The sequence below is a fragment of the Macrosteles quadrilineatus genome, unplaced genomic scaffold (genome assembly GCF_028750875.1).
Source record: "Macrosteles quadrilineatus isolate MER2022 unplaced genomic scaffold, UCM_ALF_1.0 Scaffold_5__1_contigs__length_97177068, whole genome shotgun sequence".
In the NCBI taxonomy this organism is placed as follows: Eukaryota; Metazoa; Arthropoda; class Insecta; order Hemiptera; family Cicadellidae; genus Macrosteles; species Macrosteles quadrilineatus.
In genome coordinates this window covers 10,727,834-10,743,925 of record NW_026542598.1, presented here as the reverse complement: position 1 = coordinate 10,743,925, position 16,092 = coordinate 10,727,834, and the positions used below count along the sequence as shown (strand labels likewise).

The following is a 16,092-nucleotide window of genomic DNA, read 5'->3' as shown; positions in this document are numbered from 1 at the left end:
AACTCCATGAAAATGTTTATGAAAACGCGTCTGCTAGATGTCTCGTATCGCTCGACTTTCGATGTCTGTTCTGTTGGTTAGTGATGTGACGAGTCGGGTATTTTCCTGACTCGAGTGACTCGACTCGCCAACTGCCGTGAACTCGAGTTACGAGTCGAGTCAGACTCAACTCGAGACGTTCCGAGTTCGTGTGAGTTCGGCATTCTCCGTACGAGTTCGTTAGTTTTGCGAGTCGGCCGACTCGGTACCGGCCAATAGCGTGTCAGCTTTACGAGTCGACTCGACTCGACTCGAGACGTTCCGAGTTCGTGTGAGTTCGGCATTCTCCGTACGAGTTCGTTAGTTTTGCGAGTCGGCCGACTCGGTACCGGCCAATAGCGTGTCAGCTTTACGAGTCGACTCGACTCGACTCGAGACGTTCCGAGTTCGTGTGAGTTCGGCATTCTCCGTACGAGTTCGTTAGTTTTGCGAGTCGGCCGACTCGGTATCGGCCAATAGCGTTGAATCTATGCGAGTTGACTCGTAAAGCTGTGACGCTATTGGCCGAAAGCGATTGCGAGTAAACTCGAGTCAACTCGTTACGTCCCGAGTTCGTTAAGGTTCGGCTTTCTCCGTATGAGTTCGGTTTCTTGACTAGGCTTTTGCGAGTCGGACTCGTAACGTTACGAGTTCGTGTAGCTTCGGCAATCTCCGTACGAGTTCGTAAAAGAACTCGAGTTGGAATTGGGTTGACTCGAGTTGACTCGACTCGGGTCTTGACTCGAGTCAACTCGACTCGCCAACTCAACTCGTCACATCACTACTGTTGGTCTGTCGTCGGCGCTGCTTGCGTCTGTCTGATCCTGATCGAGTGATCGGTGTGATCCTCTGTTCTAGCTAAAACCTATTTTAGGTGGTCGTCCGTTGTAGTTTTAAAAGGGAATGTTGAGTGATTGTTAAAGATGCTATAAATATAAATTTCTCGTTTCACTAACTCTGCTCTAACATTTTTATTCGATGGCTACTGGATCGGGAATTAAGATATTACTTTCTAGTTTGCGAATTGAAAATTGTTACTTGCATAGCAATAAACTTCCTAAATTATTTAGGAAAACAGACTATGGGGTGTTTCATACTTCAAATATCCACACATCAACTCTTCTAACAGCACAGCCACGGTTGACCCCACAAGAGGTAGGTAACAAATTTGACTACTTGACAACTAATAGGCCTACATAGGCCTAATTATTTATAATAATCTTTAAAGGTAAAAATAAAAATAAATTTCTTTTAGGCCTAGGCAGTCCATAGTGTCATGCCTCTAAGCACCTGGTTTGGTGTCAAGTTCTCACCCGGTAGGCCTAAGTAAGACTGGGACGGTGGCGTCGTCCTATAATCCAGCTAGGCTGCTAAGAGCAGCCAAATTGTGGATATTTATATAGGCATGCACTGTGGATGCGATACTCCCTGGTGTGGATTAACGTCTGCACTAGTGTACTATGACTATCCTGATTGATCCGCAGTACTATCCTGATAATTAGACCAATTCGTTAATACCAAGGCAAAAATGTGGTTCGGATTCCACTACAAAATGTAGGTCCCTTAGTTGTCATTAGTTGTATGTGCTAATTAACAGGTGTGTCTAAAAATATGTCGGCCTTAGTCACTAACAAGACTACAAGATCGCGCCACTCATCCTACTCTCATCTCCATTCATACTTCGCTTAAAATATGTACTTTTTATGGTCGCCATTTCAATAAAAAAGTATTTAAAACCTTAGTATAAAAACAGTGCATTGTGCTTGTACCATTTTAAGGTAAGAAATGAAAAATATTTTTGGATCCAGTCAAAAGCTCTATAAATTAAGGTATATAAATTGGTGCGTAAGGTTATAACTAACACAGGTGTGTATTTTCTTCTAACACCACCACAATATAAACTCATCATCATTTGAATCCACCAAGTAACTAGGAAACATGTTTCTTCTGTGTGCATATCTGAAAAGAAAAGGTTTCCTTGAAAGAATTTGAAGAAACCAGTTTCCTGTAACGTGTTTCTCCAGTGTACATCCCATACAGGAGTCTTTGAGGCGTACATGACTCCAACATCGGCCATCAAACTTTTCCATGAGTAGTGTAAAATGGTTGTGCAACCAGGCCTATTGAGTTGGTTGACCACTGTACCACTGTACCTAATGTGATTGAATTTCTAGGTCACTGACATTCTTAGACTGAATGAATACAGTCACGAGTTTTCTACCACAGGATCTGTTAGGTCATATGACTCAAATCAACTACCGTCCAATGATCCAATTGAAGATACTCGCTCAGAAGCTAGATGCTTATTAACAGAAGGTAAATAGTTTAGCCTACTATCAAAGCTTAATATCTGGTAGACCGTAGGCTACATTATCATAGCCAAATTATGTATAACTTTACAGAAGTTCTCTAGGGGTTTGGATTTCCCTTAACTTACAATAAATTTTTATTAATGCCAACAGTGTTCAACTTTTTACTGGTACTGGTAGTTTAGAATAAAAATTAAATTTTCAACTAAAACTAGGCACATTTAACATTAATAATGTTGTTGGCCTCCACTCAATGTAAACGATGATCAATTGCAGGAATGCTGCTAGGTGTGTTTGATGGTCATGGAGGCGCAGCATGTGCACAAGTCATTGCCAAGCGGTTATTCAATTACATCACTGTGTCTCTACTTCCACCAGACCTACTCTACAAATATCTCCAATCCATGGACAACAGCTCTGGCATGCAACAGCTCGAGAGTTTCAATGGCAAGTACGAATTTGTCGAAGAACTCAAAGGAATTTACCATGAGAGTCTTAAAAAGTTTGTTGTGGAACTTTCTAAAACCGATCGTAGTGATTTTCAAATGAAGGAAGCGTTAGAACGGGCATTTCTCAGACTCGACGAGGACATTTCAAAGGAAGCGTTGTCCACTGTGGAGGAGAAAGTAGGTGTAAAGACAATGTCGGTGAGTATGTCGGGGGCAGTGGCGTGTGTGGCACATGTGGACGGTCCGCACCTTCACCTGGCCAATGTGGGGGACTGCCAGGCCGTGCTAGGGGTCCTTAGTGACACGGACACGTGGACAGCCAAGAAACTCAGTGTGGAACACAACACAGACAATCCTGCCGAGGTGCAGCGGATACTCAACGAACATCCGGCCAATGAGAGAGACTCAGTCATCAGGTTGGAAAGATTGCTGGGCCAGCTTGCACCGCTGCGCGCTTTTGGTGATTTCAGGTAACGTTCTCTATGTTGATTATATTTGACCTTAACCTATTGATAAAATTATAAATTTCATTCCCAAATTTGTAGCCGCTCTTAGAATAAAAATAATGTCTTTTTGAAAGGACTGAAGGCAAATTGGAAGGACAGTTTATTTTTAACTATAGGCCTAGCGCCTAAAGTCACAGTACCGTAACTATCTCAGTAACAAAAGCTTAGAGAGAAAATGTAATTTCCAGCTTTATTACACTAGCATACTGTGAGTGGATTATTCAACTATGTTTTTTTAGTGTTTTTTTAGTAGGCCTAAAAATATTGGCTACGTAGGTGGTCCACATTCAAGGGATGTCAATTTCATTACCTATCCAAAAGACATTGATAAGTTACTATTTAGGACACTATTATAAAAAACACATTTTGATTGGCTGTACGTGGTTTTGTTATGTTCGGCAAAGGCAAACATCCTTGTTTGATGTTTGTTAAACATAACCTAAAATAAAATGAGATGGAAATAAGAACTAGCAAACCAGAACCTGTACATACAGTAATTCATGACTACTGCGAGTCTAGGGATGGCTACAGATAAAGGGTGTCCCGTAAGTAAACAGCCAAACTCTGGGAAATGATTCTATGGGTCAAAATAAAGAGAAAATCAAGAATAATTTTTTCTCCAAAACGCTTCGTTAACCAGATATCCGCTATTTTGTATTTTTTACACAAACATTTTTATTTTCTAAATGGCTGCCATTTTGAAATTTTTAATTGAATCAAGATGATTTTTTTTTTTATTATTGGTATTTTCTACTTTAACATACATAGGCCTACCAAGTTTTATAAAGATTGGTTGGAAAATTTCAAAAATAAAAATGTTTATGTAAAAAATACAAAATGGCAAATATCTGGTTAACGAAGCGATTTTGGAAAAAATGTTATTCTTGATTTTCTCTTTACTTTGACCCATAGAACTATTTCCCGGAGTTTGGCGTTTACTTACGGGACACTCTGTATAATGGATACTAGGTGGCGTTCGCAGAGGCATCCACAAAATTGAGCGGAGCCATCAAGGGTTTATATTATATTGTTTTGGTCATACTTCAGTAATACCAGTCGTTTTTAATACATGCGTTGCGGGTCTAAAGTAGCATTTTTACTCTTTAGGAAGTAAAAATAGTTTTTATCCTCTATTATGGAGAAAAAATCAGCTTTTGTCAACTCAGTTGTAAATTTCTATTGTAAACGATTACATGTATCGAAATGTGTATCGATTCGTGCTTCGTAATTATTTTAACCTACACAGTCTACAGTCTCTTCCCAAAGCGTTTTAGCATTGCAGATACATTTATCCATTCCCACCCTCAACACGCTCACCTTTACTACATCCTTCACCACCCCCTACGTCGTGGACCTATTTCCCTCTCTTCCCATAGCATTTTAGGATTGCAAATACATTAATGTAATGGCCAAAGACAGTTCCCACACTCTACACTGCAAGCCTTACTACTTCCTTCACCATTTCCTACGTCATAGACTCTTGTTTCCTTCCCTTCTCATAGCATTTTTGGATTAAAGATACATCAATCTAAATGCCACAGACGGTTTTCACACTATGCTCATACTGTTAATACTGTTAATACTGTTTAATGAAATGGCGACCATACATAGTAGGTATTTTAAGCCAAGATACATTACTGCTTTCTAAGCAATTTCCTAAATCGTGGACCTGTTTTCATCACTTTCCATAGCAATTTAGTATTTTAGATACGTTAATCTAATTGCCACAAACATTCCCCACACTCCGCACTGCTAGCCTTTACTACTTCTTTCACCATTTTCTATGTCGTGGGGATGATTCCATCCTTTCTCATAGCATTTCAGCATTGCAGATACATTAATCTAACTGCTACAAACGGTTTCCAGTTCCCACACTCCACACTGCTCACCTTACTACTTCCTTCACCTCTTCTTACCTCGCGGACCTGTTTCCCTCTCTTCCCATAGAATTTTAAGATTGTAGATACCTTAATCTAATCGTCACAAACAGATCCCACACTCCGGACAGCTCACCTTGACTACTGCCTTCACCACTTCATCCGTCTCGGACCTTTTCTCTCCCTTCCCATAGCATTTTAGGATTGAAGATCCTTTAATCTAATCGTCATAAACAGTCCCCACACTCCAGACTGCTTGCATTTACTACTTCCTTCACCACTTCCTACATCGTGGACCCGTTTTCCTCCCTTCCCACAGCATTTTATGATTGCAGATACCTTAATCTAATCGTCATAAACAGTTCCCACACTCCGGACTGCTCGCCTTGACTACTTCCTTCACCACTTTCTATGTCGCGGACCTGTTCCCATCCCTTCCCATAGCATTATAGGAGTGCAAATACCTTGGGTTCATTCGCCTATTGGGTCTGATGATGATTGGAGTGTCCAATCGAAATCGATCACCACTTACCACCTTTTAGCAAATTTCCTATATAGGGAATAGGCTATTACCGTAGTACTCATGGTAAGACCTGGACGCGGGACCGATTTTTTTTTCGTTTTGAGGTCCCTAGAGGCCAAAAACACCATCCGTTCAAATTCATATATATATATATATATATTTATATATATATATATGTGTCCGTCAGCACGATAACTCGAGCAAAAATGATCCGATTTTGCTGAAATTTGGTACAAACGTGTAAACGTACGTTTATTCGAACGAGTTCGCGATCCAGCATGATCGGACCATGGGAACGGGGGTTTACGGGGGGTTTTATGGGGTAAAAATAGGGTTTTCCCATTTTTGACCAAAAAAACATAAAATTTAGCAATTTCTTTCCAAACCATTTTATAGAGCTTAAAAAAAAAATAATTTAGTATATAGAAGCGTTATTATGCGCCTAATGGTTACGGAGGAAATTCCAAAGAAATTGTAAATTTAAAATTCCCATGTTATTCTTATGGAGAATAAGTAAACTGTTGTAGTTTGCTTGTTTGTGAACATATTTTGATCAAATTTGGAAAATGTTTTTATTTCTTACTAACTATTCACATTTTACAAAAAAAAAAAAAACAGTTTTACCCTCCCTAATGCAGCAAACCTAATTACTTTTTAAACTAATTCTATTTAAATCAAGAATAAATGTTATATTTTTAAGTAGACATTTCAGTGTACTGTAAATCCAACCAGTCAAATGGAAATTCGCTTAGTCTTCAGGTTTGCTGCGGCGGGGGTATTTTTTGTATATTTACCGTCTTGTGAGTAACAGTATAAGCGTAAATATATGTTTTAAGTGTTATAAGACGTTTCTTTTATTTACTTTCCGTAAATTTAATAACACGTACAATGCTGATCAAGAAGTTATTCATTTTATGATTGCAGATACCTTGATCTAATCGTCATAAACAGATCCCACACTCCGGACAGCTTGTCTTGACTACTTCCTTCACCACTTCCTACGTCGTGGACCTGTTTTCCTCCCATCCCACGGCATTTTATGATTGCAGATACCTTATTATAATCGTCATAAACAGTTCCCACGCTCCAGACTGCTCGCATTTACTACTTCCTTTATTACTTCCTACGTCACGGACCCGTTTACCTCCCTTTCCATAGCATTTTAGGATTGCAGATACCTTGATCTAATCGTCATAAAAAGTTCCCACACTCCGGACAGCTTCCCTTGACTACTTCCTTCACCACTTCCTACATCGTGGACCTGTTTTCCTCCCTTCCCACAGCATTTTATGATTGCAGATACCTTAATCTAATCGTCATAAACAGTTCCCACACTCCGGACAGCTCGCCTTGACTACTTCCTTCACCACTTCCTATATCGCGGACCTGTTTCCCTCCCTGCCCAAAGCATCATAGGATTGCAAATACCTTAATCTAATGGTCATAAACAGTTCCCACACTCCGGACTGCTCGCATTTAATACTTCCTTCACCACTTCCTACGTCGAGGACCTGTTTACCTCCCTTTCCATAGCATTTTATGATTGCAGATACCTTAATCTAATCGTCATAAACAGTTCCAACACTCCGGACTGCTCGCTTTTACTACTTCCTTCACCACTTCCTACGCCACGGACCTGTTTCCCTCCCTTTCCATAGCATTTTGTGATTGCAGATACCTTAATCTAATCGTCATAAACAGTTCCCACACTCCAGACTGCTCGTATGTACTACTTCCTTCACCACTTCCTACGTCACGGACCTGTTTACCTCCCTTTCCATAGCATTTTAGGATTGCAGATACCTTGATCTAATCGTCATAAACAGTTCCCACACTCTGGACACCTTCCCTTGACTACTTCATTCACCACTTCCTACGCCACGGACCTGTTTCCCTCCCTTTCCATAGCATTTTGTGATTGCAGATACCTTAATCTAATCGTCATAAACAGTTCCCACACTCCAGACTGCTCGCATGTACTACTTCCTTCACCACTTCCTACGTCACGGACCTGTTTACCTCCCTTTCCATAGCATTTTAGGATTGCAGATACCTTGATCTAATCGTCATAAACAGTTCTCACACTCTGGACAGCTTCCCTTGACTACTTCCTTCACCACTTCCTACATCGTGGACCTGTTTTCCTCCCTTCCCACAGCATTTTATGATTGCAGATACTTTAATCTAATCGTCATAAACAGTTCCCACACTCCGGAAAGCTCGCCTTGACTACTTCCTGTATCACTTCCTCCTTTGCGGACTCGTTTTCCTCCCTTCCCAAAGCATTTTATGAACAATCAAGGTATCTACAAAGATACCTTAATCTAATCGTCATAAACAGTTCCCACACTCCAGACTGCTCGCCTTAACCACTTCCTTCACCACTTTTTACGTCGCGGACCTGTTTCCCTCCCTTCCCACAGCATCATAGGATTGCAAATACCTTAATCTAATCGTCATAAACGGTTCCCACACTCCGGAAAGCTCGCCTTGACTACTTCCTTCATCACTTCCTACGTCGCGGACCCGTTTTCCTCCCTTCCAATAGCATTTTGTGATTGCAGATACTTTAATCTAAACGTCATAAACAGTTCCCACACTCCGGACTGCTCGCCTTTACTACTTCCTTCACCACTTCTTACGTCGCAGACCTGTTTCCCTCCCTTCCCATAGCATTATAGGATTGCAAATACCTTAATATAATGGTCATAAGCAGTTTCTACACTCCGGACAGCTCGCCTTGACTACTCCCTTCATCACTTCCTACGTCGCGGACCTGTTTTCCTCCCTTCCCTTATGATTTTTGGAATGCAGATACCTAAATCTAATCGTCATAAACAGTTTCCACACTCCAGACTGCTCGCCTTTAGTACTTCCTTCACCACTTCCTACGTCGCGGACCCGTTTTCCTCCCTTCCCATAGAATTTTAGGAATGCAGATACCTAAATCTAATCGTCATAAACAGTTTTCACACTCCAGACTGCTCACCTTTAGTGCTTCCTTTAGCATTTCCTACGTCACGGACCTCAAGCTAGTGTCGTCATTTGATTTTATTTATGATTCATACCGTTTCTGTTCTAATATCTGTGGAATAATGCTATCAGCTATTTCTTTATCTACTGCATTCAAAAGTCAACAGCTGATCATATGTCTTTGTTTATGTGTCAAATACTGCTTCCATAAGGATTACATTGAATCTTTGAGACCCAGTGGGGCGGATTCCTGAGAGTTATTTTTAACGCCATATAGATGTTGGCACTCACCGATATGGTCTTTATCACCATCCAAAATTTGAAAACGATTGATTCAGCCGTCTAGGAGGAGTTTGCGTATTACGAAATGCATAAAAGTCGATGTATAAGAGTTTCGCTCGCTTCGCTCGCTCCGCTCAATAAGTTTTATATGTGTAGCCTAAGTTAGTGTAGGCCTAACTTATATTTTTAGTTGGTAGTGTCAGAGTTGTTTAAGCTATAGCCTACACACAATGGGCTATCTTGTACACAGCAAAGTAGTTGGGAAGTTTAGTCTTAAGTAGCCTAAGTTATCAGTTTATTTTAATTCAACCGGATTCTTACATTACAAATACAGTAGACTCCCTCTTATCCGGACTCCTGGGGACCGAGGCCAGATCCATAGTCCGGATTGATGCTTTTCTGGTTAAACCGACGTCCCCAAAAACTCGTTAAACGGACCGTTTAAATGCATATTGTATAAGCCAATAATGATTATTACATATTTAGACACGAGATCACTGGTCTAAAATCTTTCCCACGAGAACAGTTGTTTCAGTACCGCCCACTTCCTGACGATCTAGTCCGGTTAAACCGATGTGCTGATAAAAATTGTCTGGTTAAAGATGTGTCATTTCCACAGAGTGTATTCCTGTTAAACCGATGTCCGGTTAAAAGGTGGCTAGAAAAGAGGGAGTCTACTGTTTTAAGAAAATGGGATAGGCCCTCAATAATTTTGTTGTCATAGATTTCAAACACAATAAAGAACGGCAAATGTGTCTTAGAAATACAGTAAAGAGTTTAGTGTAAGGCCCTTCTTTCAAAATACAGTTAACTAGGCCTATTTGTAATTTAGTGGTATTGGCGATCTCCTGATAAAAATAACTTAATAAGGACTGAGTACTGTACTGAGTTTAATTAATTTCTCAACGACTAGCACTGTATTATTAGGGTAGTGGTAAGTCTAACAACGGCATTGCATTACAACGGATAGCCTCTAAATCTTTAATGTAAAAACTTTAATTTGAAACTTTAAACTTTGATTTTCGTTTGTCTTTTCTAACATTTTATTTTCCCATTATTGTTATTTCAGGTACCGGTATTTTATAGGTAGGCCTACAGTATGTTTGAAATTAAAAACAAGAAAAGCAATTCCATGTCAAAATGAGCTTAGTGTAAAAAATTAAAATATTTTTAATATTAATTTAATATACATAATTTTAAACAAAAATTATCTGACAAATATATCTAAGAGATATAGTGCAACCGGTCGCGTTAAAAATAGGTGCGACCGACGGTTAAATTGCATATACTTTCTAAAAAAAATATAAAATAAAGGGTCTTCGGTAAGAAAAATTACCACTTAGGAAAAATGGCAGCAAATTTTGAAAATTTGAATACATACCGGTAGGCCTACCTAAAAGCAACATAAAAAAATAAAGGGGGTCCCCATATTTTATTATTTTATACTTTTTTTAACTATTAATATTTCACTAAAATACTCACTTTATTCCCCCCCTGTAGCAGCAAACCTATGTACCCGTTAAACCTAATGTTATTGAAATAGATTTAATTTTAAGTCAAATCTGGCAAATGGAAATTTGCTCAGTCTGCAGGTTTGCTGTGGTGGGGATATTTTTGGTTCTGAGGAATACTAATCGTCAGATAACAATCTGTTGTAAGTATAACTCATGAACATGAATATTAATATGGAAGAAATTTATTCAACTTGTTTCAATGTTTATTACTTAAGGTCGGTCATTGAAACGGATGCACCGGTGGTTGTTTTGTAAACATGGTTATCAGCTTTTATAGTAAAAATATTAAGAAAATCTCTATTAAGCGCCTCTTGATTGCTACTTATCTGAGGCTGCTCTTATCAAGCTCAGTGTACAAAGGCCTTGAGACTCGACACTGCTTTATTACTCTCTATACAACCAGCTAGGCTATTCCTTTGTTAAAATTCTGCATTAGATAATAGTTCAGGTCTCTAGATCTAAATTTACGAGTTCAAGTTCATAGTCTAATTCAAAATGATAATAATGTGTTGAATTATAGAGAAGAAAATCTTTAGATTCCAACATTCGTTCAATTAGGGTATTACATAATCATAGTACGGTGGTGATAAGTCAAGTACCTTTGACTATTGATTCAACGATAGTAATATTTATTTAATTCAGTCCAATATTAAAGGTTAACCTGATTTTTATCAGCTGAAAATCAGAAATGCAGTCTACATGAAATAAACAGTATCAGCAATCTGACACATACAGGGTGACACAAAGGAACCGGACGTTTTTCAAATAAGTAGTACACAGTAGTTAAAAGGAATAAAATGGTTTTAATACTGTACGTAGTGAGGTAAACATTTGCCATTTGTTGTCAAACAGTCATTTTTTGAAAATGATGTCACGCATATGGTGGCCACGTACTTCTCTACAAATGTTCATTCTGGTTTGAAAATCATCTGAAACTCAGTTCAGGAGGTCTTGTTCAATTGCATTGATCTCTTCTGTGATTGCCAACTTCAAATCCTCTAGAACATGTTGTTTATTAGCATAAACACGCTCCTTAAGAAACTCCCAAAGGAAGTAATCACAGCTGGACAAGAAAGATGACCTTGGCGGCCACGGTATGTCACCAAAGCGAGAAATCACCTTGTTAGGAAAAATTTGCCTCAAGACTCTCATTTATTGGTCTGCAGTGTGGGCTGTAGCACCGTCCTGTTGAAAATAAACCCTTCTTCGGTTTATTTGACGTCTGCAAAGTTCTTGGCGGAGAAATGTGTTCAACATGTGAACATATTGATGGGAGTTCACTGTCACTGTTACACCATTTTCCTCAAACAAATACGGCCCAATAACACAGGAATGAGATACCGCACACCAAACTGTAACCTTGGGATAGTGTAGGGGTTTTTCATGAATGTTACGGGGATTCTGACTGGACCAGTAACGGAAGTTTTGTTTGTTTACCGAGCCATCAAGATGGAAGTGGGCTTCGTCACTCATTAACAATATAATGTTCGGCTCATTGTTAAGCAATCTTTGCATTCGTGATGCAAAGTTTACTTGTTTATTATAGTCAGTCAGACAGTCAATTTAAGTTCCTGCGCTACCTGTATTTCATAAGGATGAAACTTAAGATCTTTTCTAAGAATTCTCCTTACCGATTGTTTATGTTCAGCTCTTGAGCATGTTTAGTGCAGTCCTGATTGGACTCCTTCAATGCTGCTCTTACTCTGGCGATGTTTTCGGGTGTTCTCAAAGTTCTAACAAGGCCTGGTGGTTTTTTTCTTGTTATATTCCCAGTTGTTCGGATCCCTGAAACCCATCTTAATAGCGTATTACGGCTTGGAACTGTTCCATGGCGTTCAATATTAAAATGTCGACAAAATTCCCGCTGGGTTTTGACGACGGATTCACCATTTTGGACAAAAGTATCGTATGCGAAAACCCGATGGTCCACGGTCCACTGAGCCATTTCAACAAAAATGGCAAGCCTCACTGCAGTAATAGGACTGTTTGGAATTATAAGGACCATAAGATACTAATTTTAACCAAAACCGGCTTTATTTCCAAAAATAGATTTTCTGTTATTTAATGGGTTTTTTAAATGGAAAAATAACATAAGTTAAAATAACATTTGATCCATAATTCTTACAGCAATGGGAGTTGTACAATTTTGTTTAGAATTTAAAGGACATACAAAATACAAAATTCATACAACATACAACTTTTATCAAAATAATTTTGAGGACATTTTTTTCAGTTATTTTATTGGTTTTTATGAAAAAATCACCATTAAAAATCAAAATTTCAAAAAAGTAAAAAGCCTGCACACGGATAGATTACTTCAAGAACCACTTTTCTTTGGGTTCAGGGAGACTTAAAACAAATATCTACTCAAAACTCAAACTTGAAAATTTTGAGGAAAACAACAAGTTAAGTGTAACCTTACCATTATGTTGCAACTTATTTCCACCCAATAGATTTTAATTTAAGTGTCCTTGGAGCCTAGACTTATAACTCACAAACAAATTTAAACTACAAATCAAATTTCTAATCTTACAGTATACTAGATATTTAAATTGCAATCACTTTGCCAACCTGGAGGAAACAATTTATTTTCAACTCACAACACAGTGTGTTTGCAAGTTTGCACAATGTTTGCAAGTTTGATCCTGAGTAAAGTCAGTAGCTTCTCGATGGTTAGCTATCTTTGATCATTGGACTGTCAATTAAAGATCCAGGCTATCAGCTGATTTCACTCAGTCTCAAAGCTGTACAAATAATTTCACTTCACTCTACACTGACTTTGCATTCATATTAATTCATACACAAAGTGCGAAGCTGTCATAGTGAAGTGTTCAACTGATGGGTTACAGAAATAACACGTTGATGGTGACACAAGAACTTTTTTGCGACGGTATTTTGAAAGATTTGTTAATCACACAATGTTAAACGATTGCATCTATTAAAATACAAGTGCAATATATTACACAATTTTATTATAAATATTTTTAGGTTCCTTCTTTTCATTTTAAGATCAGTTTCAGTTTCAAGCACTGAATCAGGAACACTAGTCAAACTTCCATTGCAAACACATTATCACCTCAAGGGTCCCGGTAGTTGGTTAGATCATGCGTGATGTTGTAGGTACAAGTGGAGTAAGCAGATCATGACCGAGGTTGTGGTGCCGAGGTATGGAGAGCAGATGATGGCCCCTCACTACCACACACCACCGTACCTCACTGCACAGCCGGAGATTGTACACCACAGACTGACGCCGCGTGACCGCTTCCTCGTCATAGCATCTGACGGACTGTGGGATCTCGTCTCTCCACTCCAGGTAGGCTAGTGTATTTTTATTTTTACAAATCAACAATTTAGTAGGTAGAGCTAATTTTTCCAATATTTGAATTATTTTTTTACATTCTTAAATTTGTCTTATTTAGGATAAATTGCCTTCTCATAATATTTTTTATAAGCTGTTTTTGACTGATTTTAATTTTTCATGATGGAAAATTTCCTCCCCAATAATCCTTTGTACCATCTTAATGTACAATCGCCAAAAATCTACATCTCTATAGGCCCTACTCTGTATATACGAGTCATTTGATTTTATCGTTAAAGTAGCATATTCCAGTAAAACCATTTTACTTAGTTTACAGCTTCAAATTAATGAAATAATTAGGCCTAGTTACTGTTTTAGATTGTAATGGAGCAATCAAGATACAGAATTACCATGAAAAATATTTTTGGGACTCCAACATTAAGTTTACGACTCAGTATTGAGTCCCAACATAACAGACAATCCCCTAGTACCTGAACCAAAACGTTATACTCTCATAAAATAATGAGACGGGTTGCCCAATAATATTAAGACTAAAAGTAAATTTTTATGTTAAGATTGTATAAAAAAATATAAGTTTGCATAAAATTTATTAGAAAAGACATTTTGTTTCAATTTTAGTTTAGTAATATCTGCTTGTTTAAACAATTGAACAAAATTAGTTTTGTATCACCCAACAGTTTTGTTTTGACAGCAGGTGTCAAAAAGGTACACTGCCAGCATATTTATTTTGCTCATTAACAACTTTGCAATGTGTAGAACAGTCTTTGTGTTACAGCCAAGCCCTCTACAGAGTATCGGCATGTTTCTAATCAATAACGTCAAGTTTAGAAGTAGTTTCTACAGTTCTAACTATTCCAATGTTCTGTGCATTTAAAACATTCAGTACCAACTGACATGATCTGAGATGCTAAACGTATGACCATTGACTATTGGATAATAGTCAAAGGTATGACTCTTTCTAGAGATTGTGTTAAAAACAATAAAATAAGATAATTACAGATTGGCCTTTCTTTTCCAAACAGATCACCTCTTAATTACATTTATTCAAGTTTAAGCGTAAAAAAAACATAGGATTGCAGTGATAGATTGTGTAGGTCATCAGGAATTTCCTTTGAGGGGTAATGTTTGCTTATTATTTACATTTTACTTTTATTATTGCCACAACCCAATTATGGTCCGTGAAAAATAAATATTAGAGTTATAAAACAAATTAACAAGTAATTTGAATGGCTGCTCAGGTCGTACGGTTGGTGGGAGAACACATGAGTGGCAAGGTAACACTCAGTCCGCTGCGACTGCCGAGGAAGGACATGACACTAGATGAGATCAACAGTCTACTGCTGCAGCGGCGTAAGGGACTCGCCAAGAAACCGGTGGACAGGAACGCGGCCACTCACTTGTTGAGGCACGCACTAGGTCAGTCTTCAACCTTTAGTTGTAGTTGCTTGTTTCCGTTTTACACCTAAAACTCCTTTCACCCAGTTTATCTATCACGGAATCTATGTTATCAACTCCTCTGAGCTATCTGGTTCTGGTTTAGAGAGTTTTACAAAAAAATCTAGTGCAATGAAAATGGGGAGGGCCAAAAGCGGTTCAGGGTTTTATGGACTACATAGAAATAGATCAACTGTAATGTTTATACATTTACGATTAAAAGTCATTGCTGTGTATGTTATCCTCGTTTTATTTTAATTTTAAGATTCAACTCACTTTCAATATATAAGTCCTCTATTTAGTATGTATGTATAGGAGGAGAAAGCAAAACAGTGGTTCACAGTACCCTAACCTTACCTTACCCACATTTAATCTGATCGAATCCCAAAAGAATAGCTGAACAAACATATTCACTTGTCATTGTCAACCTGTATTGTTTCAGGAGGTACAGAGTACGGTATCGAACACTCCAAGATCTCCCAGCTGCTCAGTCTGCCACAGGAGGTCGTAAGACTGTTCAGAGATGACATCACCATCACCGTCATCTACTTCGACCCCGAGTACCTCCGTCACTGCCCTCTCTAGTGTGCTGCACAAGTGTTACCCTTATCAGCTGTAATAGTTTACCGACAGCTGAGCCGGAATGAAGCTTTATGTTCCTCGTTACCATAGTATTATATGCGTACGAAGTCATAGTTTTAAATATTTATTGTTCGTTTTCTATCGACGCAAGTTTTCTCATTTGTATACCACAAGAAATAAACGATCTGTTAAGTTTTTAGTCGATTTGTGCTTCATTGCGTATCTATTTGGTTCTAGTATGGTTAGGTGAATATATTTTTAAATTTAGAAAAGGGCCCTCAAAATAAGTAATACTATTTCATCCCT

At 38.4% G+C, this 16,092-nt stretch overlaps 1 protein-coding gene across 1 annotated transcript; it reads left to right on the top strand.

The window, feature by feature from the left end:
• The first annotated feature begins 827 nt into the window (after window positions 1-827).
• Window positions 828-15,965, top strand: LOC128994630 (pyruvate dehydrogenase [acetyl-transferring]-phosphatase 1, mitochondrial-like). Its single transcript, XM_054419304.1, has 6 exons — window positions 828-1,173; window positions 2,193-2,334; window positions 2,604-3,246; window positions 13,572-13,764; window positions 15,009-15,186; window positions 15,647-15,965. The coding sequence occupies exons 1-6, from the start codon at window positions 997-999 to the stop codon at window positions 15,787-15,789; spliced, it is 1,476 nt and encodes a 491-aa protein (XP_054275279.1). The 5' UTR covers window positions 828-996; the 3' UTR covers window positions 15,790-15,965.
• The last annotated feature ends 127 nt before the right edge of the window (window positions 15,966-16,092 follow it).